The sequence below is a fragment of the Coregonus clupeaformis genome, chromosome 21 (genome assembly GCF_020615455.1).
Source record: "Coregonus clupeaformis isolate EN_2021a chromosome 21, ASM2061545v1, whole genome shotgun sequence".
NCBI classification, from domain to species: domain Eukaryota; kingdom Metazoa; phylum Chordata; class Actinopteri; order Salmoniformes; family Salmonidae; genus Coregonus; species Coregonus clupeaformis.
Window position 1 is genome coordinate 52,612,039 of NC_059212.1, and position 25,985 is coordinate 52,638,023.

Sequence of the window (25,985 nt, forward strand, 5' to 3'; positions counted from 1 at the left end):
GTAAGCATGCAACTAAATTTGAGAATAATGCAACTAACTTACTAAACTTGTGACTGGTAAATCTTCTGTGAATCAAATCTGTGCAATCAGTGTTTTGGCACTACTTTAGTGACCAACCTCGGCCCAAAGTTTTGTAGTTGTAAAAAAATATTCAAATACAATTTTATTGGTCTTATACACATATTTAGCATATGTTATTGCAGGTGTAGCGAAATGCTTATGTTCCTAGCTCCAACAGTGCAGTAATCTAAACAATACACACAAATCTTGCAGTGTTCTGTAAGTAAGCAGCAGAGACATAGACGAGCTCTGGTGGACAGGGCTTTTTCTTCCGACCAATCAGGTGGGGTGTTGTCATTCTGGAACGTGCTTTCACGTTTCACAGGGTTCCGGTCTGGAAGCACGCTTTCCACTGTGCTAAATATGGATCAAATAATGTTGTGCCTCTCTTTCAGATCTGCTAAGCACACCTCTGCCTCTGCTAGCCACACAACCACTGCCTCAAAGTGGTTGGGTAAGCTCCTTCCTGGCTGGCCCTGTCCAGGGTTGATATTGGACAGGGCCACAGTGTTTCCCAGCCCCCCTGTCTCAGTCCCCAGTAATTATTCTGCAATAGTTTATGTGGGGGCTAGGGTCACCTTGTCTTATCTGGACACGTATTCACAAAGCATCTTAGAGTAGGAGTGCTGATCTAGGATCAGTTTTTACTTTTATATCATAATGATTCAAATTATATTGACTGGTGGGACCTGACCCTAGATCAGCACTCCTACTCTAGTGGCGCATTTCCATACAGGATTTACCTCAGTGTTTTACCCAAAAGGCTCAAACTTCTGTTTCCATCTACGCGGGCCAGCACCCATGTCTCACTTTTACAGATGCACCATTGAGAGCATCCTGTCGGGCTGTATCACCACCTGGTACGGCAACTGCACCGTCCACAACCGCAGGGCTCTCCAGAGGGTGGTGTGGTGATTGGGGGCACATTGCCTGCCCTCCAGGACATCTACAGCACCCGGTGTCACAGGAAGGCCAAGAAGATCATCAAGGACCTCCGCCACCCGAGCCACGGCCTGTTCACCCCGTTATCATCCAGAAGGCGAGGTCAGTACAGGTGCATCAAAGCTGGGACAGAGAGACTGAAAAACAGCTTTTATCTCAAGGCCATCAGACTGTTAAATACCCATCACTAGCCGGCCTCCACCCAGTACCCTGCCCTGAACTTAGTCACTGTCACTAGCCGGCTACCACCCAGTTACTCAACCCTGCACCTTAGAGGCTTCTGCCCTATGTACGTAGAAATGGAACACTGGTCACTTGAATAATGTTTACATACTGTTTTACCCATTTCATATATACAGTGCATTCGGAAAGTGTTCAGACCCCTTCAGTTTTTCCACATTTTGTTACGTTACAGCCTTATTCTAAAATGGATTCAATTGTTTGTTTTTCCTCATCAATCTACACATAATACCCCATAATGACAAAGCAAAATCAGATTGGTAAATTTTTTTCTAATTTATAAAAAATAAAAAAACGGAAATATCACATTTATTTAAGTATTCAGACCCTTTACTCAGTACTTTGTTGAAGCACCTTTGGCAGCGATTACAGTCTTCTTGGGTATGATGCTACAAGCTTGGCACACCTCTATTTGAGGAGTTTCTCCCATTCTTCTCTGCAGATCCTCTCAAGCTCTGTCAGGTTGTATGGGGAGCATCGCTGCCCATACAACCTGACAGAGCTTGAGAGCTTGACAGCTATTTTCAGGTCTCTCCAGAGATGTTCGATCGGGTTTAAGACCGGGCTCTGGCTGGGCCTCAAGGATATTCAGAGACTTGTCCCGAAGCCACTCCTGCGTTGTCTTGGCTGTGTGCTTAGGGTCGTTGTCCTGTGGAAGGTGAACCTTTGCCCCAGTCTGAGGTCCTGAGCTCTCTGAAGCAGGTTTTCATCAAGGATCTCTCTGTACTTTGCTCCGTTAATCTTTCCCTCGATCCTGACTAGTCTCCCAGTCCCTGCCACTGAAAAACATCCCCACAGCATGATACTGCCACCATCGTGCTTCACCGTAGGGATGGTGCCAGGTTTCCTCCAGATGTGACACTTGGCATTCAGGCCAAAGAGTTCAATCTTGGTTTCATCAGACCAGAGAATCTTGTTTCTCATGGTCTGAAAGTCCTTTAGGTGCCTTTTGGTCATGTGCCTTTTACTGAGGAGTGGCTTCCGTCTGGCCACTCAACCATAAAGGCCTGATTGGTGCTGCAGAGATGGTTGTCGTTCTGGAAGGTTCTCCCATCTCTACAGAGGAACTCTGCAGCTCTGTCAGAGTGACCATCGGGTTCTTGGTCACCTCCTTGAGTCTTGGTGGTTCCAAACTTCTTCCATTTAAGAATGATTGAGGCCACTGTGTTCTTGGGGACCTTCAATGCTGCAGAATTTCTTTGGTACCCTTCCCTAGATCTGTGCCTCGACACAATCCTGTCTCGGAGCTCTACGGACAATTCCTTCGACCTGATGTCTTGGTTTTTGCTCTGATATGCACTGTCAACTGTGGGACCTTATATAGACAGGTGTGTGCCTTTCCAAATCATGTCCAAGCAATTGAATTTACCACAGGTGGACTCCAATCAAGTTGTAGAAACATCTCAAGGATGATCAATGGAAACAGGATGCACCTGAGCTCAATTTCGAGTCTCATAGCAAAGGGTTTGAATACTTATGTAAATAAGGTATCTTATTTTTTATACATTTGCTAAAAATTCTAAAAACCTGTTTTCACTTTGTCATTATGGGGTGTTGTGTGTAGATTGATGAGGGAAAAAAATAATTTAATCAATTTTAGAATAAGGGGAAGGGGTCTGAATACTTTCCGGATGTACGGTATATACTGTATTCTAGTCAAGGCCATCCTGTTCAACTATTGCTGTACACATACTATTCTATCCATTTAGCATGTCAATATTGGTGGGGCAAACTCCCAATATTTTTTTTGTCGATGCATGCCAACAAAGCCACTACACTACACAACACTAAACAATACATTACTTGGACTATAACGGTGACAAACGGTGCCCACAAACTGTTAGGGCCTACACAAGGCTGTCTCAACAGCAGAGCACAAACAGCAGTCCCAACACCTGATAAGAGGCAATCCGTAATTTCGATTAAGACGTTAATGAGCGAGCTAGGACGGACGTATTCTATGTAACTATTTGTTCAGGACTTTTGAAATGTACAGCGACAGAATTCAGAACATGGGCGGTTCTTACAGTATTCTCCTTGTACACCAGGTCAGAACCGTAGGATAAATAAAGGGGGCATATAAACAGACAATGAAAGCTCTTACAATATTCGATGATGACATTTCTCTAAAACAGGCTATAGGCTACATGTGCACCACCAAGTCAGAACAGTAGGCTAAATAATGAGGGGAAACCGGACCAAATTATTAGCGTGAGGCACATGGGCTACTAACTGCTTACTACACAACATACACTTATTATTACTTTCTAAGCTACAGTATACAGTTGAAGTCGGAAGTTTACATACACTTAGGTTGGAGTCATTAAAACTCATTTTTCAACCACTCCACAAATTTCTTGTTAACAAACTATAGTTTTGGCATGTCGGTTAGGACATCTACTTTGTGCATGACACAAGTAATTTTTCCAACAATTATTTACAGACAGATTATTTCACTTATAATTCACTGTATCACAATTCCAGTGGGTCAGAAGTTTACATACACTAAGTTGACTGTGCCTTTAAACAGCTTGGAAAATTCCAGAAAATGTTGTCATGGCATTACAAGCTTCTGATAGGCTAATTGACATCATTTGAGTTAATTGGAGGTGTACCTGTGGATGTAATTCAAGGCCTACCTTCATACTCAGTGGCTCTTTGCTTGACATCATGGGAAAATCAAAAGAAATCAGCCAAGACCTCAGAAAAAGAATTGTAGACCTCCACAAGTCTGGTTCATCCTTGGGAGCAGTTTCCAAATGCCTGAAGGTACCACGTTCATCTGTACAAACAATAGTACACAAGTATAAACACCATGGGACCATGCAGCCGTCATACCGCTCAGGAAGGAGACGCGTTCTGTCTCCTAGAGATGAACGTACTTTGGTGCGAAAAGTGCAAATCAATCCCAGAACAACAGCAAAGGACCTTGTGAAGATGCTGGAGGAAACTGGTACAAAAAGTATCTATATCCACAGTGTCTAAGTCTCAAGACATCAGTCAGGAAGTTAAAGGTTGGTCGCAAATGGGTCTTCCAAATGGACAATGACCCCAAGCATACTTCCAAAGTTGTAGCAAAATGGCTTAAGAACAACAAAGTCAAGGTATTGGAGTGGCCATCACAAAGCCCTGACCTCAATCGTATAGAACATTTGTGGGCAGAACTGAAAAAGCGTGTGCGAGCAAGGAGGCCTACAAACCTGACACAGTTACACCAGCTCTGTCAGGAGGAATGGGCCAAAATTCACCCAACTTATTGTGGGAAGCTTGTGGAAGGCTACCTGAAACGTTTGACCCAAGTTAAACAATTTTAAAGGCAATGCTACCAAATACTAATTGAGTGTATGTAAACTTCTGACCCACTGGGAATGTGATGAAAGAAATAAAAGCTGAAATAAATCATTCTCTCTACTATTATTCTGACATTTCACACTCTTAAAATAAAGTGGTGATCCTAACTGACCTAAGACAGGGAATTTTTACTAGGATTAAATGTCAGGAATCGTGAAAAACTGAGTTTAAATGTATTTGGCTAAGGTGTATGTAAACTTCCGACTTCAACTGTACATATCTCCCTGGCATATTACAATATTTATGCAGCACCATACAATACATTTTTGGACACAACTTGTTGTGCTGTGCTCACTTGAACATAAAGGTGGCGTGGCGGTCCTTGGTGGACAAATTTTGTAATCAAACTTTGTCATCAAAGTCTGGCATTCTCTGGATTTATGGTGCTTTCAAGACAACTGGGAACTCGGAAAAAAACAAGGTCGAATCATGACGTTAGTGATCTTCAGGTCGGAACTCTAGAAAAAGGCCAGAGTTCCCGACTTGGAATTCCGAGTTGGATGACCGTTCAAAACGTATTTTCCCAGTCGGAGCTCGTTTTTTTCCTGAGTTCCCAGTTGTCTTGGAACTCACTGAGGTCTGAGATTTCCCAGTTCCAAGTTTCCAGTTGTTTTGAATGCGGCAGAAGTCATGCTGGATTGACAGCATGACCATTGTTGAATGTTTATCCATTTAAGCTTGGAAAAGAGACCCTTAAACCCAGACTTGGACCACACATCCACTCCACTGAATAGCAGGCTAGTGATTGCTTTGCAATGCTTGCAGTTAGCCACTGATTCCTTCCAAACCACTCATTGTTGAATTTGCGATTTTCAACTTGTTGTGTAACGTTTATGTCCAATGGCCGATCTGCACCAATATGTTTTATCTATAATTTCTCTTCATATGACAAGGATTGAAAAGGATTTGCCAGTAGATTGTCGACTTGATTCATGATGTTGACTGCTAGCTTGCTAGCTAAGATTTTGAAAGTATGATGTTGACATGATCAGTCCAATCTAAGCTACTGTAGATATAATGTGATTTGACGTCATTTTATCTGTGGCCAATGACGTTGAGCCTTCTTGGATGGGCACTTATAATGTAACTATGGCATCACCCAAGGGGCTTAGATTTTGCGGTGACGTAGTGTCCCCATGAGTGACAGATCACTGAGCAAATCACGGCGCAACTAGAGAACATTAGGAACCCCTACGCTCCGTATTTTCCGCTGGCTGCCCACCACCAAAGAAAGCACTGAGCTAGGCTGAAACACCTGCAATTTGGAGCTGCCTTACTCAAGAAAGCAAAAAAGAGACCATGTTTATACGCAGCTTTATTAACTCAATGATTATATATATATTTTTTACATTGTTTGCAAACTGTTATGTGACACGTATTAATGCCAAAATAACATGTCCTGAATGACGGGTCGCCACTGATCCTACGTATTCATCTGACATACTACGTATTCTATCCACATACTGTCCATAATGTCTACACATCCCGTCGCATATACAGTACCAGTCAAAGGTTTGGACACACCTACTCATTCCAGGGGTTTTCTTTATTTTTAAAATTTTCTACATTGTAGAATAATAGTGAAGACATCAAAACTATGAAATAACACATGGAATCATGTTGTAACCAAAAAAGTGTTAAAGAAATCAAAATATAGATTATTCAAAGTAGCCACCCTTTGCCTTGATGACAGCTTTGCAGTTGTGTTGTGACAAGGGAGGGGGGGTATACAGAAGATAGCCCTATTATGGCAAGAAAAGCTCAAATAAGCAAAGAGTAACAACAAGCCATCATTACTTGAAGGGATGCTGACCTTCTAGGCAGAGTTGCAAAGAAAAAGTGTCTGTGTTATTTTGGCCATCTTAATCTTTTCTTTTTATTGGCCAGTCTGAGATATGGCTTTTTCTTTGCAACTCTGCCTAGAAGGTCAGCATCCCGGAGTCGCCTCTTCACTGTTGACGTTGAGACTGGTGTTTTGCGGGTACCAGTTGAGGACCTGTGAGGCATCTGTTGTGCACCGGGGCCTCCCACTCCTCTTTCTATTCTGGTTAGAGGCAGTTTGCGCTGTTCTGTGAAGGGATTAGTACACAGCGTTGTTTCTTGGCAATTTCTCGCATGGAATAGCCTTCATTTCTCAGAACAAGAATAGACTGACGAGTTTCAGAAGAAAGTTATTTGTTTCTGGCCATTCTGAGCCTGTAATCAAACCCATAATTGCTGATGCTCCAGATACTCAACTAGTCTCAAGAAGGCCAGTTTTATTGCTTCTTTAATCAGCACAACAGTTTTCAGCTGTGCTAACATAATTGCAAAAGGGTTTTCTAATGATCAATTAGCCTTTTAAAATTATAAACTTGGATTAACACAACGTGCCATTGAAACACAGGACTGATGGTTGTTGATAATGGGCCTCTGTACGCCTATGTCGATTTTCCATAAAAAATCAGCAGTTTCCAGCTACAATAGCCATTTACAACATTAACAATGTCTACACTGTATTTCTGATCAATTTGATGTTATTTTAATGGACAAAAAAAATATTTTCTTTCTAAAACAAGGACATTTCTAAGTGACCCCAAACTTTTGAACGGTAGTGTACATTTATAAAAACGCAAAACTAATGAAAGAGCACACAGGGCCACAGCACTTCAGGAGCACACAGACACCAAAAATATCCCTGGCATCAATATTTTCAACTGGCTCAGCTCGCTATTACAGCACCACAAATGTCGCTTTAATAAAGGCGGATAAAATTCCTATTGAGAGGGGTGACTGGAAACAGCTGATGAATCTGCCAAAGTCTGCCAAAAGCTCCAGCACCGTGTTTGTTAAAGTGAAAATCTGGAGATACCGTATTTGTTTGAGCTCCTCTGCAAAAACCTTTTACAGAGTGTAGCTTTGCGTGGTGTGGCACTGTTGTTGACTCCCTTGTGAAGAGGAAGAATATGAGCACCATGATCATGGTGAAGTAGAGGATGGTAGTGGCCGGTGGCCGTACTGATGATCTGCAGCTTAGAGAAGAAGTAGCGCACGTCGTAGACAAACAGGTAGACTGCCATGAAGAGACTGGTCAGGAAGGAGTTCACGTCGTAGACAAACAGATAGACTGGGTAAGAACAGCGCCGGAGAAGATGGCTGCCGTTTTACAGCCCTCTAACCAATTGTACTATTATGTGTGTTTTTCCGCGTTATTTGTAATTTATTTTGTACATAATGTTTCTGCCATCGTCTCTTATAACCAAAAAGAGCTTCTGGATATCAGGACAGCGATTACTCACCTCGCATTGGACGAAGATTTTTTCTTCAACGAGGCGGCCGCGAAGGATATCCTACAGACACCCGACAAGGCCAAAATCCCCGTCATTCGCGTGAGGAAGAGACGGAGATATCGCGGACGCAGATCCGGGTGCCTTGTAAGGATCCGACGGCGAGCGAGTAAACTGCCTCTTCCATCAATCCTATTAGCCAACGTTCAAGCTTTTGAGAATAAAATGGACGATTTAAGATTACGGTTATCCTACCAACGGGACATAAAAAACTGTAATATCTTATGTTTCACGGAGTCGTGGCTGAACGACAACAATGATAACATTCAGCTAGCAGGCTATACGCTACATCGGCAGGACAGAACAGCTGACTCGGGTAAGACAAGGGGTGGCGGTCTGTGTATATTTGTAAACAACAGCTGGTGCACAAAATCAAATACTAAAGAAGTCTCTAGGTTTTGCTCGCCTGAGGTAGAGTATCTTATGATAAGCTGTAGACCACACTATTTACCAAGAGAGTTTTCATCTATATTTTTCATAGCTGTCTATTTACCACCACAAACCAATGCTGGCATTAAGATTGCACTGAATGAGTTGTACAAGGCCAATAATCAACAGGAAAACGCTCATCCAGATGCAGCGCTCCTAGTGGCCGGGGACTTTAATGCAGGGAAACTTAAATCCGTTCTACCTAATTTCTACCAGCATGTTAAATGTGCAACCAGAGGGAAAAAAACTCTAGACCACCTTTACTCCACACACAGAGACGCATACAAAGCTCTCCCTCGCCCTCCATTTGGCAAATCTGACCATAACTCTATCCTCCTGATTCCTGCTTATAAGCAAAAACTGAAGCAGGAAGCACCAGTGATTCGGTTAATAAAAAAGTGGTCAGATGACGCAGATGCTAAGCTACAGGACTGTTTTGCTAGCACAGACTGGAACATGTTCCGGGATTCTTCAGACAGCATTGAGGAGTACACCACATCAGTCACTGGCTTCATCAATAAGTGCATCGATGATGTCGTCCCCACAGTGACCGTACGTACATACCCCAACCAGAAGCCATGGATTACAGGAAACATCCGCACTGAGCTAAAGGGTAGAGCTGCCGCTTTCAAGGAACGGGACTCTAACCCGGACGCTTATAAGAAATCCCGCTATGACCTCCGACGAACCATCAAACAGGCAAAGAGTCAATACAGGTCTAAGATTGAATCATACTACACTGGCTCTGACGCTCGTCGGATGTGGCAGGGCTTGAAAACTATTACAGACTACAAAGGGAAGCACAGCCGCGAGCTGCCCAGTGACACAAGCCTACCAGACGAGCTAAACCACTTCTATGCTCGCTTCGAGGCAAGCAACACTGAAGCATGCATGAGAGCACCAGCTGTTCCGGATGACTATGTGATCACGCTCTCCGTAGCCGATGTGAGTAAGACTTTTAAGCAGGTCAACATTCACAAGGCCGCAGGGCCAGACGGATTACCAGGACGTGTACTCCGAGCATGTGCTGACCAACTGGCAAGTGTCTTCACTGACATTTTCAACATGTCCCTGACTGAGTCTGTAATACCAACATGTTTCAAGCAGACCACCATAGTCGCCGTGCCCAAGAACTCTAAGATAACCTGCCTAAATGACTACCGACCCGTAGCACTGACGTCTGTAGCCATGAAGTGCTTTGAAAGACTGGTCATGGCTCACATCAACAGCATAATCCCAGAAACCCTAGACCCACTCCAATTTGCATACCGCCCCAACAGATCCACAGATTATGCAATCTCTATCGCACTCCACACTGCCCTTTCCCACCTGGACAAGAGGAACACCTACGTGAGAATGCTATTCATTGACTACAGCTCAGCATTCAACACCATAGTGCCCTCTAAGCTCATCACTAAGCTAAGGATCCTGGGACTAAACACCTCCCTCTGCAACTGGATCCTGGACTTCCTGATGGGCCGCCCCCAGGTGGTAAGGGTAGGTAACAACACATCTGCCACACTGATCCTCAACACGGGGGCCCCTCAGGGGGTGCGTGCTCAGTCCCCTCCTGTACTCTCTGTTCACCCATGACTGCATGGCCAGGCACGACTCCAACACCATCATTAAGTTTGCCGACGACACAACAGTGGTAGGCCTGATCACCGACAACGATGAGACAGCCTATAGGGAGGAGGTCAGAGATCTGGCCGTGTGGTGCCAGGACAACAACCTCTCCCTCAACGTGACCAAGACAAAGGAGATGATTGTGGACTACAGGAAAAAAAAGAGGACTGAGCACGCCCCCATTCTCATCGACGGGGCTGTAGTGGAACAAGTTGAGAGCTTCAAGTTCCTTGGTGTCCACATCACCAACGAACTATCATGGTCCAAACACACCAAGACAGTCGTGAAGAGGGCACGACAAAGCCTATTCCCCCTCAGGAGACTAAAAAGATTTGGCATGGGTCCTCAGATCCTCAAAAAATTCTACAGCTGCACCATCGAGAGCATCCTGACTGGTTGCATCACCGCCTGGTATGGCAACTGCTCGGCCTCTGACCGCAAGGCACTACAGAGGGTAGTGCGTACGGCCCAGTACATCACTGGGGCAAAGCTTCCTGCCATCCAGGACCTCTATACCAGGCGGTGTCAGAGGAAGGCCCTCAAAATTGTCAAAGACTCCAGCCACCCCTAGTCATAGACTGTTCTCTCTGCTACCGCACGGCAAGCGGTACCGGAGTGCCAAGTCTAGGGTCAAAAGACTTCTCAACAGCTTCTACCCCCAAGCCATAAGACTCCTGAACAGCTAATCATGGCTACCCGGACTATTTGCACTGCCCCCCACCCCCATCCTTTTTACGCTGCTGCTACTCTGTTAAGTATTTATGCATAGTCACTTTAACTCTACCCACATGTACATATTACCTCAACTACCTCAACTAGCCGGTGCCCCCGCACATTGACTCTGCAACGGTACCCCCCTGTATATATAGCCTCCCTACTGTCACTTTATTTTACTTCTGCTCTTTTTTTCTCAACACTTTTTTTGTTGTTGTTTTATTCTTACTTTTTTTGTTTAAAATAAATGCACTGTTGGTTAAGGGCTGTAAGTAAGCATTTCACTGTAATGTCTGCACCTGTTGTATTCGGCGCATGTGACCAATAAAATTTGATTTGATTTGATTTGAGACTGCCATGAAGAGACTGGTCAGGAAGGAGCTCACGTCGTAGACAAACAGGTAGACTGCCATGAAGAGACTGGTCAGGAAGGAGCTCACGTCGTAGACAAACAGGTAGACTGCCATGAAGAGACTGGTCAGGAAGGAGCTCACGTCGTAGACAAACAGGTAGACTGCCATGAAGAGACTGGTCAGGAAGGAGCTCACGTCGTAGACAAACAGATAGACTGCCATGAAGAGACTGGTCAGGAAGGAGTTCACGTCGTAGACAAACAGGTAGACTGCCATGAAGAGACTGGTCAGGAAGGAGTTCACGTCGTAGACAAACAGGTAGACTGCCATGAAGAGACTGGTCAGGAAGGAGTGCCACCACCAGTGAGTCCTATACAAAACACTCTTTAGGTTCGGCTCAATAAAATGTTTTGGACACTGTCGTAAGGTCTAAGTGCTTGCATCGATGAGCAGAGGTTAATTGAGTGATATGAGAAAAAAATGTTTTGCATCATTTAAAATGTTTTCATAAAACTAAAATAGATTTACTGTTGACACGAAGACTTCACACTTCGTAGCTAAACATAACAGCACAGATAATCTGGCAAACTGCAAACGTTAGAAATCCGTTTTACAAATATTACACAATTGAATTTACATAGAAAGAGAGAGAGCGCAGTACACCATTATTGTGATAACCAGATCCATCACAGGAGGTTGGTGGAACCTTAATTGGGGAGGCTGGCTTGTGAAACAGAATGACTCCGGAGGGGATAGCTGCCGTTTTACGGGCTCCTAACCAACTGTGCTATTTTTTTTATTTTTTTTGCATTGTTTGTAACTTATTTTGTACATAATGTTGCTGCTACCGTCTCTTATCACCGAAAAGAGCTTCTGGATATCAGAACAGTGATTACTCACCTTGAACTGGACCGTTTCTCTAAGACCATGCCCAAATCCCCGCCATTCGCGTGAAGAAAAGAAAGAGGTACAGGGGGCGGAGATCGGGGTACCTTGTGAGAATTTGTCGGCGAGTGGGTAACCCGCCTCTACCATCCGTTCTATTGGCCAATGTGCAATCACTGGAGAATAAACTGGATGAGCTCCGTTTGAGACTATCCTACCAACGGGACATTAAAAACTGTAATAGCTTATGTTTCACCGAGTCATGGCTGAACGACAACATGGATAATATACAGTTGTCTGGGTTTTCCGTGCATCGGCAGGACAGAACTGCTACGTCCGGTAAGACGAGGGGTGGTGGTGTGAGTCTATTTGTCAATAACAGCTGGTGCGCGATGTCTAATATTAAGGAAGTCTCGAGGTACTGCTCACCTGAGGTAGAGTACCTCATGATAAGCTGTAGATCACACTATCTACCAAGAGAGTTGTCATCTATATTTTTTGTAGCAGTCTATTTACCACCACAAACTGATGATGGCACTAAGACCGCACTCAACGAGCTGTATAAGGCCATAAGCAAACAAGAAAATGCTCATCCAGAAGTGGCACTCCTACTGGCTGGGGACGTTAATGCAGGCAAACTTAAATCTGTTTTACCTCATTTCTACCAGCATGTCACGTGCAGCCAGAGGAAAAAAAACTCTAGACCACCTTTACTCCACACACAGAGACGCATACAAAGCTCTCCCTTGCCCTCCATTTGGCAAATCTGACCACAATTATATCCTGCTGATTCCTGCTTACAAGCAAAACTAAAGCAGGAAGTACGAGTGACTCGCTCAATACAGAAGTGGTCAGATGACGCGGATGCTACGCTACAGGACTGTTTTGCTAGCACAGACTGGAATATGTTCCGGGATTCATCCAATGGCACTGAGTAGTATACACCCTCAGTCACCAGCTTTGAACAATAAGTGCTTAGACGATGTCGTCCCCACAGTTGACCATACACACATATCCCAGCCAGAAGCCATGGATTACAGGCAACATCCGCATCGAGCTAAAGGGTAGAGCTGCCACTTTCAAGGAGTGGGACACTAATCCGGACGCTTATAAGAAATCCTGCTATGCCCTCAGACGAACCATCAAACAGGCAAAGCATCAATACAGGACTAAGATTGAATCCTACTACACCGGATCTGACGCTCGTAGTGACGGGAGCCTACCAGACGGGCTAAATGCTTTTTATGCTCACATCGAGGCAAGCAACACTGAAGCATGCATGAGAGCACCAGATGTTCCGGACGACTGTGTGATCACGCTCTCCGTAGCCGATGTGAGCAAGACCTTTAAACAGGTCAACATTCACAAGGCCGCGGGGCAAGACGGATTACCAGGATGTGTACTCAGAGCATGCGCGGACCAACTGGCAAGTGTCTTCACTGAAATGTTCAACCTCTCCCTGACCGAATCTGTAATACCTACATGTTTCAAGCAGACCACCATAGTCCCTGTGCCCAAGAAAGTGAAGGTAACCTGCCTAAATGACTACCGCCCTGTAGCACTCATGTCGGTAGCCATGAAGGGCTTTGAAAGGCTGGTCATGGCTCACAACACCATCATCCCGGAAACCCTACACCTACTCCAATTCGCATATCGCCCCAACAGATCCATAGATGACGCAATCTCAATCGCACTCCACACTGCCCTTTCCCACGTGGACAAAAGGAACACCTACACTACCGGTTACTTTTTTATACATTGTAGAATAATAGTGAAGACATCAAAACTATTAAATAACACATATGGAATCATGTAGTAACCAAAAAAGTGTTAAACAAATCAAAATATATTTTATATTTCAGATTCTTCAAATAGCCACCATTTGCCTTGATGACAGCTTTGCACAATCTTGGCATTCTCTCAACCAGCTTCACCTGGAATACTTTTCCAACCGTTTTGAAGGAGTTCCCACAAATGCTGAGCACTTGTTGGCTGCTTTTCCTTCACTCTGCGGTCCGACTCATCCCAAACCATCTCAATTTGGTTGTGGAGGCCAGGTCATCTGATTCAGCACTCCATCAATCTCCTTCTTGGTAAAATAGCCCTTACACAGCCTGGAGGTGTGTTGGGTCATTGTCCTGTTGAAAAACAAATGATACTTCCTCTAAGCCCAAACCAGATGGGATGGTGTATCGCTGCAGAATGCTGTGGTAGACATGCTGGTTAAGTGTGCCTTGAATTCTAAATAAATCACAGACAGTGTCACCAGCAAAGCACCCCCACATCATAACACCTCCTCCTCCATGCTTTATGGGAAATACACATGCTGAGATCATTTACATTTATGTCATTTAGCAGACGCTCTTATCCAGAGCGACTTACAAATTGGTGCATTCAACTTATGATAGCCAGTGGAGTGAAGGAGAAGGATTACTTTTATACTATTCCAGGTATTCTTTAAAGAGGTAGGGTTTCAAGTGTCTCCGGAAGGTGGTCAGTGACTCCGCTGTCGTGGGGGAGCTTGTTCCACCATTGGGGTGCCAGAGCAGCGAATAGCTTTGACTGGGCTGAGCGGGAACTCTGCTTCCATAGAGGTAGGGGAACCAGCAGGCCAGTGGTGGATGAACGTAGTGCCCTCGTTTGGGTGTAGGGTCTGATCAGAGCCTGAAGGTAAGGAGGTGCTGTTCCCCTCACAGCTCCGTGGGCAAGCACCATGGTCTTGTAGTAGATGCGAGCCTCAACTGGAAGGCAGTGGAGTGTGCGGAGGAGCGGGGTGACGAGAGAACTTGGGAAGGTTGAACACCAGACGGGCTGCAGCATTCTGGATAAGTTGTAGGGGTTTAATGACACAGGCAGGGAGGCCAGCCAACAGCGAGTTGCAGTAATCCAGACGGGAGATGACAAGTGCCTGGATTAGGACCTGTGCCGCTTTCTGTGTAAGGTAGGGTCGTACTCTGCGAATGTTGTAGAGCAAGAACCTGCAGGATCGGGTCACCGCTTTGATGTTAGCAGAGAATGACAGGGTTTTGTCCAGGGTCACGCCAAGGTTCCTTGCACTCTGGGAGGAGGACACAATGGAGTTGTCAACCGTGATGGCGAGATCATGGAGCGGGCAGTCCTTCCCCGGGAGGAAGAGCAGCTCCGTCTTACCGAGGGTGGAGAGGAGGATCTGATGGTTCACACTATCAAAGGCAGCAGATAGGTATAGAAGGATAAGAGCAGAGGAGTGAGAGTTAGCTTTAGCAGTGCGGAGAGCCTCCATGACACAGAGAAGAGCAGTCTCAGTTGATTAACCAGTATTGAAACCTGACTGGTTTGGATCAAGAAGGTCATTCTGAGAGAGATAGCAGGAGAGTTGGCTAAAGACAGCACGCTCAAGAGTTTTGGAGAGAAAAGAAAGAAGGGATACTGGTCTGTAGTTGTTGACATCGGAGGGATCGAGTGAAGGTTTTTTGAGGAGGGGTGCAACTCTCGCTCTCTTGAAGACGGAAGGGACATGGCCAGCGGTCAAGGATGAGTTGATGAGCGAGGTGAGGTAAGGGAGAAGGTCTCCGGAAATGGTCTGGAGAAGAGGGGAGGGGATAGGGTCAAGCGGGCAGGTTGTTGGGCAGCCGGCCGTCACAAGTCGCAAGATTTCATCTGGAGAGAGAAGGGAGAAAGAAGTCAAAGCGTAGGGTAGGGCAGTGTGAGCAGGACCAGCGGTGTCATTTGACTTAATAAATGAGGATCGGATGTCGTCAACCTTCTTTTCAAAATGGTTGACGAAGTCATCCACAGAGAGGGAGGAGGGAGGAGGAGGAGGAGGATTCAGCAGGGAGGAGAAGGTGGCAAAGAGCTTCCTAGGGTTAGAGGCAGAGGCTTGACATTTTGAGTAGTAGAAAGTGACTTTAGCAGCGGAAACAGAGGAAGAGAATGTAGATCATCCGTTTACCCACACAGCGGTTGGAACCATGAATCTCAAATTTAGACTCCAGACCAAAGGACACATTTCCACTGGTCTAATGTCCATTGCTCGTGTTTCTTGGCCCAAGCAAGTCTCTTCTTCTTATTGGTGTCCTTTAGTAGTGGTTTCTTTGCAGCAATTCGACCATGAAGGCCTGATTAACAGTTGATGTTGAGATGTGTCTGTTACTTGAACTCTGTGAAGCATTTATTTGGGCCGCAATTTCTGAGGCTGGTAACTCTAATGAACGTATCCTCTGCAGCATAGGTACAGTGGAGAGAACAAGTATTTGATACACTGCCGATTTTGCAGGTTTTCCTACTTACAAAGCATGTAGAGGTCTGTAATTTTTATCATATGTACACTTCAACTGTGAGAGACTGAATGTAAAACAAAAATCCAGAAAATCACATTGTATGATTTTTAAGTAATTAATTTGCATTTTATTGCATGACATAAGTATTTGATCACCTACCAACCAGTAAGAATTCCGGCTCTCACAGACCTGTTAGTTTTTCTTTAAGAAGCCCTCCTGTTCTCCACTCATTACCTGTATTAACTGCACCTGTTTGAACTCGTTACCTGTATAAAAGACACCTGTCCACACACTCAATCAAACAGACTCCAACCTCTCCACAATGGCCAAGACCAGAGAGCTGTGTAAGGACATCAGGGATAAAATTGTAGACCTGCACAAGGCTGGGATGGGCTACAGGACAATAGGCAAGCAGCTTGGTGAGAAGGCAACAACTGTTGGCGCAATTATTAGAAAATGGAAGAAGTTCAAGATGACGGTCAATCACCCTCGGTCTGGGGCTCCATGCAAGATCTCACCTCGTGGGGCATCAATGATCATGAGGAAGGTGAGGGATCAGCCCAGAACTACACGGCAGGACCTGGTCAATGACCTGAAGAGAGCTGGGACCACAGTCTCAAAGAAAACCATTAGTAACACACTACGCCGTCATGGATTAAAATCCTGCAGCGCACGCAAGGTCCCCCTGCTCAAGCCAGCGCATGTCCAGGCCCGTCTGAAGTTTGCCAATGACCATCTGGATGATCCAGAGGAGGAATGGGAGAAGGTAATGTGGTCTGATGAGCTAAAAATAGAGCTTTTTGGTCTAAACTCCACTCACCGTGTTTGGAGGAAGAAGAAGGATGAGTACAACCCCAAGAACACCATCCCAACCGTGAAGCATGGAGGTGGAAACATCATTCTTTGGGGATGCTTTTCTGCAAAGGGGACAGGACGACTGCACCGTATTGAGGGGAGGATGGATGGGGCCATGTATCGCGAGATCTTGGCCAACAACCTCCTTCCCTCAGTAAGAGCATTGAAGATGGGTCGTGGCTGGGTCTTCCAGCATGACAACGACCCGAAACACACAGCCAGGGCAACTAAGGAGTGGCTCCGTAAGAGGCATCTCAAGGTCCTGGAGTGGCCTAGCCAGTCTCCAGACCTGAACCCAATATAAAATCTTTGGAGGGAGCTGAAAGTCCGTATTGCCCAGCGACAGCCCCCGAAACCTGAAGGATCTGGAGAAGGTCTGTATGGAGGAGTGGGCCAAAATCCCTGCTGCAGTGTGTGCAAACCTGGTCAAGACCTACAGGAAATGTATGATCTCTGTAATTGCAAACAAAGGTTTCTGTACCAAATATTAAGTTCTGCTTTTCTGATGTATCAAATACTTATGTCATGCAATAAAATGCAAATTAATTACTTAAAAATCATACAATTTGATTTTCTGGATTCTTTTTTTAGATTCCGTCTCTCACAGTTGAAGTGTACCTATGATAAATATTACAGACCTCTACATGCTTTGTAAGTAGGAAAACCTGCAAAATCGGTAGTGTATCAAATACTTGTTCTCCCCACTGTAACTCTGGGTCTTCCATTCCTGTGGCGGTCCTCATGAGAGCCAGTTTCATCATAGCGCTTGATGGTTTTTGCAACTGCACTTGAAGAAACTTTCAAAGTTCTTGACATTTTCCATATTGACTGACCTTCATGTCTTAAAGTAATGCTGGACTGTCATTTCTCTTTGCTTATTTGAGCTTTTCTTGCCATAATGTGGACTTGGTCTTTTACCAAATACAGTGAGGGAAAAAAGTATTTGATCCCCTGCTGATTTTGTACGTTTGCCCACTGACAAAGAAATGATCAGTCTATAATTTTAATGGTAGGTTTAGATGAGACCAAAATCGAGGTCTTTGGCATCAACTCAACTTGCCGTGTTTGGAGGGGTAGGAATGCTGCCTATGACCCCAAGAACACCATCCCCACCGTCAAACATGGAGGTGGAAACATTATGTTTTGGGGGTGTTTTTCTGCTAAGGGGACAGGACAACTTCACCGCATCAAAGGGACGATGGACGGGGCCATGTACTGTCAAATCTTGGGTGAGAACCTCCTTCCCTCAGCCAGGGCATTGAAAATGGGTCGTGGATGGGTATTCCAGCATGACAATGACACAAAACACACTGCCAAGGCAACAAAGGAGTGGCTCAAGAAGAAGCACATTAAGGTCCTGGAGTGGCCTAGCCAGTCTCCAGACCTTAATCCCATAGAAAATCTGTGGAGGGAGCTGAAGGTTCGAGTTGCCAAACGTCAGGCTCAAAACCTTAATGACTTGGAGAAGATCTGCAAAGAGGAGTGGGACAAAATCCCTCCTGAGATGTGTGCAAACCTGGTGGCCAACTACAAGAAACGTCTGACCTCTGTGATTGCCAACAAGGGTTTTGCCACCAAGTACTAAGTCATGTTTTGCAGAGGGGTCAAATACTTATTTCCCTCATTAAAATGCAAATCAATATATACATGCGTTTTTCTGGACTTTTTTGTTGTTATTCTGTCTCTCACTGTTCAAATAAACCTACCATTAAAATTATAGACTGATCATGTCTTTGTCAGTGGGCAAATGTACAAAATCAGCAGGGGATCAAATACTTTTTTCCCTCACTGTAGCCTCGTTATTGTTATTTTGTTAGTTTCTTAGTTTATTTAGTAAATATTTTCTTAACTCCATTGTTGGTTAAGGGCTTGTAAGCATTTCACTGTAAGGTCTACACCTGTTGTATTCAGCGCATGTGACAAATAACATTTGATTTGATTTAGAAAGCACAGCTTCAAACTACCACTTTCATAAAAACCCAGAAATGTTTAGAAGAGACTCAACATCTGACTCACTCTATTGTCTCCTCTCTTCAGATCCTGTATGCCAATGAGGGGGAGTGCAGGAAGGAGGCCGACATGGAGACTGTCTCGCAAGGGGACAAGACCAACTGTCTGCCACACAAAGGTCACGAGTTCATTCCCACGATCTACCACTTCCCCTCCAACTGCGAGGCCTGCACCAAGCCCCTGTGGAACGTCTTCAAGCCCCCACCCGCCCTGGAGTGCCGCCGCTGCCACGTCAAGTGCCACAAGGACCACCTCGACAAGAAGGAGGACGTCATCGCCCCCTGCAAAGGTACGGTCATGGCGGTTAGGCTATATTGACGAGACCTGACTCTGTGGTGAAAGGGGGAAAATATATACTTAAAGGCCCAATGCAGCCATTTTTATATCAATATCAAATCAGTTCCACCCAAAAACTATATTTTGGCATTTGTTTCATTAGTCCATTGTTGATATAATCCCATAAAATCCCATAGAAAATCTGTGGAGGGAGCTGAAGTTTCGAGTTGCCAAACGTCAGCCTCGAAACCTTAATGACTTGGAGAAGATCTGCAAAGAGGAGTGGGACAAAATCCCTCCTGAGATGTGTGCAAACCTGGTGGCCAACTACAAGAAACGTCTGACCTCTGTGATTGCCAACAAGGTCTTTGCCACCAAGTACTAAGTCATGTTTTGCAGAGGGTCAAATACTTATTTCCCTCATTAAAATGCAAATCAATGTATAACATTTTTGACATTTTTCTGGATTTCTTTGTTGTTATTCTGTCTCTCACTGTTCAAAAAACCTACCATTAAAATTATAGACTGATCATGTCTTTGTCAGTGGGCAAACATACAAAATCAGCAGGGGATCAAATACTTTTATCACTCACTGTAGGGCTATCTTCTGTAAACCCCCCTACCTTGTCACAACACAACTGATTGGCTCAAACGCATAAAATTAAATTAACTTTTAACAAGGCACACCTGTTAATTGAAATGCATTCCAGGTGACTACCTCATGAAGCTGGTTGAGAGAATGCCAAGAGCGTGCAAAGCTGTCATCAAGGCAAAGGGTGGATTTTTGAAGAATCTCAAATATAAAATATATTTTGATTTGTTTAACACTTTTTTGGTTACTACATGATTCCATATGTGTTATTTCATAGTTTTGATGTCTTCAATATTATTCTACAATGTAGAAAATAGTAAAAATAAAGAAAAACCCTTGAATGAAGAGGTGTTCTAAAACTTTTAACTGGTAGTGTATGTGAGAATGCTGTTCATTGACTACAGCTCAGCGTTCAACACCATAGTTCCCACAAAGCTCATCACTAAGCAAGGACCCTGGGACTAAACACCTCCCTCTGCAACTGGATCCTGGACTTCCTGACGGGCCGCCCCCAGGTGGTAAGGGTAGGCAACAACACATCTGCCACGCTGATGCTCAACACGGGGGCCCCTCAGGGGTGCGTGCTTAGTCCCTTCCCGTACCACGGCTGCTTGGTTAAGCACGACTCCAACGCCATCATTAAGTTTGCCGATGACACAACAGTAGTAGGCCTGATCACTGACAACAATGAGACAGCCTATAGGGAGGAGGTCATAGACCTGGCAGTGTGGTGCCAGGACAACATCCTCTCCCTCAACGTGAGGAAGACAAAGGAGCTGATCGTGGATACAGGAAAAGGGGGGCCGAACACGCCCCCATTCACATCGACGGGGCTTTAGTGGAGCAGGTCGAGAGTTTCAAGTTCCTTGGTGTCCACATCACCAACAGACTATCATGGTCCAAACACACCAAGACAGTCGTGAAGAGGGCACGACACCGCCTTTTCCCCCTCAGGAGACTGAAAAGATTTTGCATGGGTCCCCAGATCCTCAAAAAGTTATACATCTACACCATCAAGAGCAACCTGACCGGTTGCATCACCGCCTGGTATGGCAACTGCTCGGCATCCGACCATAAGGCGCTACAGGGGGTAGTGTGTACAGCCCAGTACATCACTGTGGCCAAGCTTCCTGCCATCCAGGACCTATATACTAGGTGGTGTCAGAGGAAGGCCCAAAAAATTGTCAAAGACTCTAGTCACCCAAGTCATATACTGTTCTCTCTGGTACCGCACGGCAAGCGGTACCGCCAAGTCTAGGTCCAAAAGGCTCCTTAACAGCTTCTACCCCAAACCATAAGACTGCTGAACAGTTAATCAAATGGCCACCTGGACTATTTACATTGATACCCCTCCCCACACTTTGTTTTGACATTGCTGCTTCTCGCTGTTTATTATCTATGCATAGTCACTTTACCCCTACCTACATGTAGAAATTACCTCGACTAACCTGTACCAATGCACATTGACTCGGTACCGGTACCCCCTGTATATAGCCTCGTTATTGTTATTTTCTTATGTTTTTTTTTTTTTTTTTTTTTAAACTTTAGTTTATTTAGTAAATATTTTCTTAACTCTATTTATTTAACTGCATTGTTGGTTAAGGACTTGTAAGTAAGCATTTCACAGTAAGGTCTACACCTGGTGTATTCGGCGCATGTGACAAATAAAATGTTGTTTTGATTTGATTTGATAATGGCTGGAGCAGAATGAGTGGAATGGTATCAAATACATCAAAGACATGGTTTCCATGTGTTTGATGCCATTCCATTTGCTCCGTTCCGGCCTTTATTATGAGCCGTTTTCCCCTCAGCAGCCTCCTGTGAGTTCCATGTACAGTATGTATGGCTCCACCCACCTTTGCACACAAGTGGAAGTAGCACAGCAGGATGGTGGCCTTGGAGCAGGTGACTAGGAAATGATGAACCCAAACATGTAGTACATCTGGTGAGATAAAATGTTGAGAAAATACTCAACAATCAATCCATTTCAGTCTCCTTGCTTAGAGGCTGAGTTGACCTTGGTTCAAATAAATTATTAGGTATTTACTTATTCGTTAATGTGTAATTAACATTTACAATCTAATATTCAATTAATTACTTGTTTGTTTCTTTATGAATCATTATACAAGCACCACTATGCTAATTCAGGCTCATGGTTGAGTGGCAGACTTGACCCTTGTTCTTACAAGATGCTGATGATGAAGAAGAGCTAAATGAAGAAGCAGCCGAAGGGCAGGATGCCCCCCATGATGATTCCAGGCACGGGCTTGGTGAAGAAGGAACGTTCATGGATCTGCCGAGTGATCTTGTTGGTTCACACTGGCTGCTCAATCTCCTGGAGCACAGAGAGTAGCATAGAAACTCATCAAGACATTGTTAGTCCCTTGTTAGTGTGCTATGTTTTCTCTGATTGTTATGCCAGTGTGAAAGAAATTGCAAACACGGGGGAAATGCACATGATGTAAGATGACCTGAAAGCAGTGGCGGTCAGTGCCGTTTAAGATGAGGGAGGATTTTTTTTATTTTTATGAGCATGGCCTTATTTCTATTACAGCATATTGGATGACTGCCATTCATATTCCATTCACCCAGTTCAATGTAACTGCGATAGGTTTAGGCTACTACATAATACTCTAATTTTACCCATCATGAGGTTGCTACAACCTAGCCTATGAATGAAAGTTTACAACGTAGGTGCAGACAGGTCGAGAGAAGAATTTGAGGTGACACATGGACAGACAGTGACACATTCAATAGCGCCTTGCACACTCTTGCCTGCATCTACAGTGGGGAAAAAAAGTATTTAGTCAGCCACCAATTGTGCATGTTCTCCCACTTAAAAAGATGAGAGAGGCCTGTAATTTTCATCATAGATACACGTCAAGTATGACAGACAAAATGAGAAAAAAAAATCCAGAAAATCACATTGTAGGATTTTTAATGAATTTATTTGCAAATTATGGTGGAAAATAAGTATTTGGTCAATAACAAAAGTTTCTCAATACTTTGTTATATACCCTTTGTTGGCAATGACACAGGTCAAACGTTTTCTGTAAGTCTTCACAAGGTTTTCACACACTGTTGCTGGTATTTTGGCCCATTCCTCCATGCAGATCTCCTCTAGAGCAGTAATGTTTTGTGGCTGTTGCTGGGCAACACGGACTTTCAACTCCCTCCAAAGATTTTCTATGGGGTTGAGATCTGGAGACTGGCTAGGCCACTCCAGGACCTTGAAATGCTTCTTACGAAGCCACTCCTTCGTTGCCCGGGCGGTGTGTTTGGGATCATTGTCATGCTGAAAGACCCAGCCACGTTTCATCTTCAATGCCCTTGCTGATGGAAGGAGGTTTTCACTCAAAATCTCACGATACATGGCCCCATTCATTCTTTCCTTTACACGGATCAGTCGTCCTGGTCCCTTTGCAGAAAAACAGCCCCAAAGCATGATGTTTCCACCCCCATGCTTCACAGTAGGTATGGTGTTCTTTGGATGCAACTCAGCATTCTTTGTCCTCCAAACACGACGAGTTGAGTTTTTACCAAAAAGTTATATTTTGGTTTCATCTGACCATATGACATTCTCCCAATCCTCTTCTGGATCATCCAAATGCACTCTAGCAAACTTCAGACGGGCCTGGACATGTACTGGCTTAAGCAGGGGGACACGTCTGGCACTGCAGGATTTGAGTCCCTGGCGGCGTAGTGTGTTACTGATGGTAGGCTTTGTTACTTTGGTCCCAGCTCTCTGCAGGTCATTCACTAGGTCCCCCTGTGTGGTTCTGGGATTTTGCTCACCGCTCTTGTGATCATTTTGACCCCAAGGGGTGAGATCTTGCGTGGAGCCCCAGATCGAGGGAGATTATCAGTGGTCTTGTATGTCTTCCATTTCCTAATAATTGCTCCCACAGTTGATTTCTTCAAACCAAGCTGCTTACCTATTGCAGATTCAGTCTTCCCAGCCTGGTGCAGGTCTACACTTTTGTTTCTGGTGTCCTTTGACAGCTCTTTGGTCTTGGCCATAGTGGAGTTTGGAGTGTGACTGTTTGAGGTTGCGGACAGGTGTCTTTTATACTGATAACAAGTTCAAACAGGTGCCATTAATACAGGTAACGAGTGGAGGACAGAGGAGCCTCTTAAAGAAGAAGTTACAGGTCTGTAAGAGCCAGAAATCTTGCTTGTTTGTAGGTGACCAAATACTTATTTTCCACCATAATTTGCAAATAAATTCATTAAAAATCCTACAATGTGATTTTCTTGATTTTTTTTCCTCAATTTGTCTGTCATAGTTGACGTGTACCTATGATGAAAATTACAGACCTAAATAAAATAATAATAATATGCCACTTAGCAGACGCTTTTATCCAAAGCGACTTACAGTCATGCGTGCATACATTTTTTTTTTTGTGTATGGGTGGTCCCGGGGATCGAACCCACTACCCTGGCGTTACAAGCGCCGTGCTCTACCAGCTGAGCTACAGAGGACCACATCTATCCTCTCTCATCTTTTTAAGTGGGAGAACTTGCACAATTGGTGGCTGACTAAATACTTTTTTCCCCCACTGTAGCTGATATAGGATGTAATCATTAGTCCAACAGTTGTAAACAAGAGTTTCTATTGGACAAATTTAGGTATGTTTATCCCCGTTTTGTTCTGTTTGCTTCTGTTTAAGAAACGGAATCAGTAGAATGAATACACCCCTGATCACGTGTAAACACAGTTCACTTTCATAGAAGCCCTGTTGTATTCCTTCTCGCATCAATGTGCTTTCCTCCTTTCACCTCTTCCCTTCGCTTGTGGACTTCAATGAACAACACATCAGCTGTATGTGACCAGGCGAAAAAAAACGTTCCAAGCCAAACCATATCATTACCGCTACACACAGCCTACATCGTTGTCACCATATTAGCTAAAGTAAGGTCATAGTCAACATAGCTAATAGAACAAACGCGTTAGTAAACTCGCTACAATCATGAAGTAACGTTACAGTGTACAGTCAGTAAGCAGTTTAAGCTTACCTTTACTTGGAAGTGTTCTAGTGTTGTGTTGGATAGTCATAGCCAGCTAGCTAACATTGCATCCCTCTGTTTGAGCAAAGTGTTTGAGTAGGCTAAACTAGCTAGCTGCATTTGCTAGCTAAGTAAGTGAAACAAAGTGAGAAAAAAAGGACTAAATCTCTCTCTTGCTTCTCCTTAATTTTGGAAGAAATTAAATTGTTCAAAACTGTTCAAATATTGTCTTTCTCTCTTTTTGAGTCAACTACTCACCACATTTTATGCACTGCAGTGCTAGCTAGCTGTAGCTTATGCTTTCAGTACTAGATTAATTATCTGATCCTTTAATTGGGTGGACAACATATCAGTTCATGCTGCAAGAGCTCTGATAGGTTGGAGGACGTCCTCTGGAAGTTGTCATAATTACTGTGTAAGTCTATGGAAGGGGGTGAGAACCATGAGTCTCCTAAGTTTTGTATTGATGTACCCAGAGGAGGACGGAAGCTAGGTGTGGTGCTGCTAGTAGGAGCATGCCTAAGATCACACATTAGACCAGGGCCCATATTCACAAAGCATCCAATGCTGCTTTTCGACTGTAACATCCGTGTTACACTAGTGTATACACCCTTATGTTATACTGATGAAATTGTTTCCATAGCTAGGGCTGGCAGTGAGGACTTGAGAAGAGCCGAATCAACAACCTCTGCATAATCAAAACAGTTGCTATGTGAGAAGATGTTAAAGTTCACAGTTAGCCACAGGGACGGCCTGTTCAATAGGGCGATATGGGCGACGCACTGCCAAACGGGAAAAGGAAGGGATTTTTTTTCTAATCAATTATATCACGGCAACAGTAGTTATCAGTGTTGTAATCTGATCTGACTGCCACTAAATGTCAAATCAGGCTAAAGTCGTGCTTCAAATGGCCCGCCCGTTTTTGGGCGATTTCAGTCAGGTTGAAAATCGCCCAGAAGTCTCTCATAGCCTGTCATGTAAAATCTATTTTTTCAAATTTCAAAGCTTTCAATACATTCTCTATGGGTGTCTGTGGGCTTGCACTTACGCGCTTTCGTCA

General features: G+C 44.4%; 1 protein-coding gene across 1 annotated transcript in view; it reads left to right on the plus strand.

Moving 5' to 3' along the window:
- Positions 1-1,067: 1,067 nt before the first annotated feature.
- The window catches only part of LOC121534664 (rho-associated protein kinase 1-like), a gene marked incomplete at its 3' end in the record, with an annotated part of 29,552 nt that continues 4,634 nt past the window's right edge, over positions 1,068-25,985 (plus strand). Inside the window, exons 1-2 of the mRNA XM_041841245.1 lie at positions 1,068-1,104; positions 19,078-19,339. Coding sequence (XP_041697179.1) covers positions 19,120-19,339 — 220 coding nt within the window. The remainder of the gene's footprint in view (positions 1,105-19,077; positions 19,340-25,985) is intronic.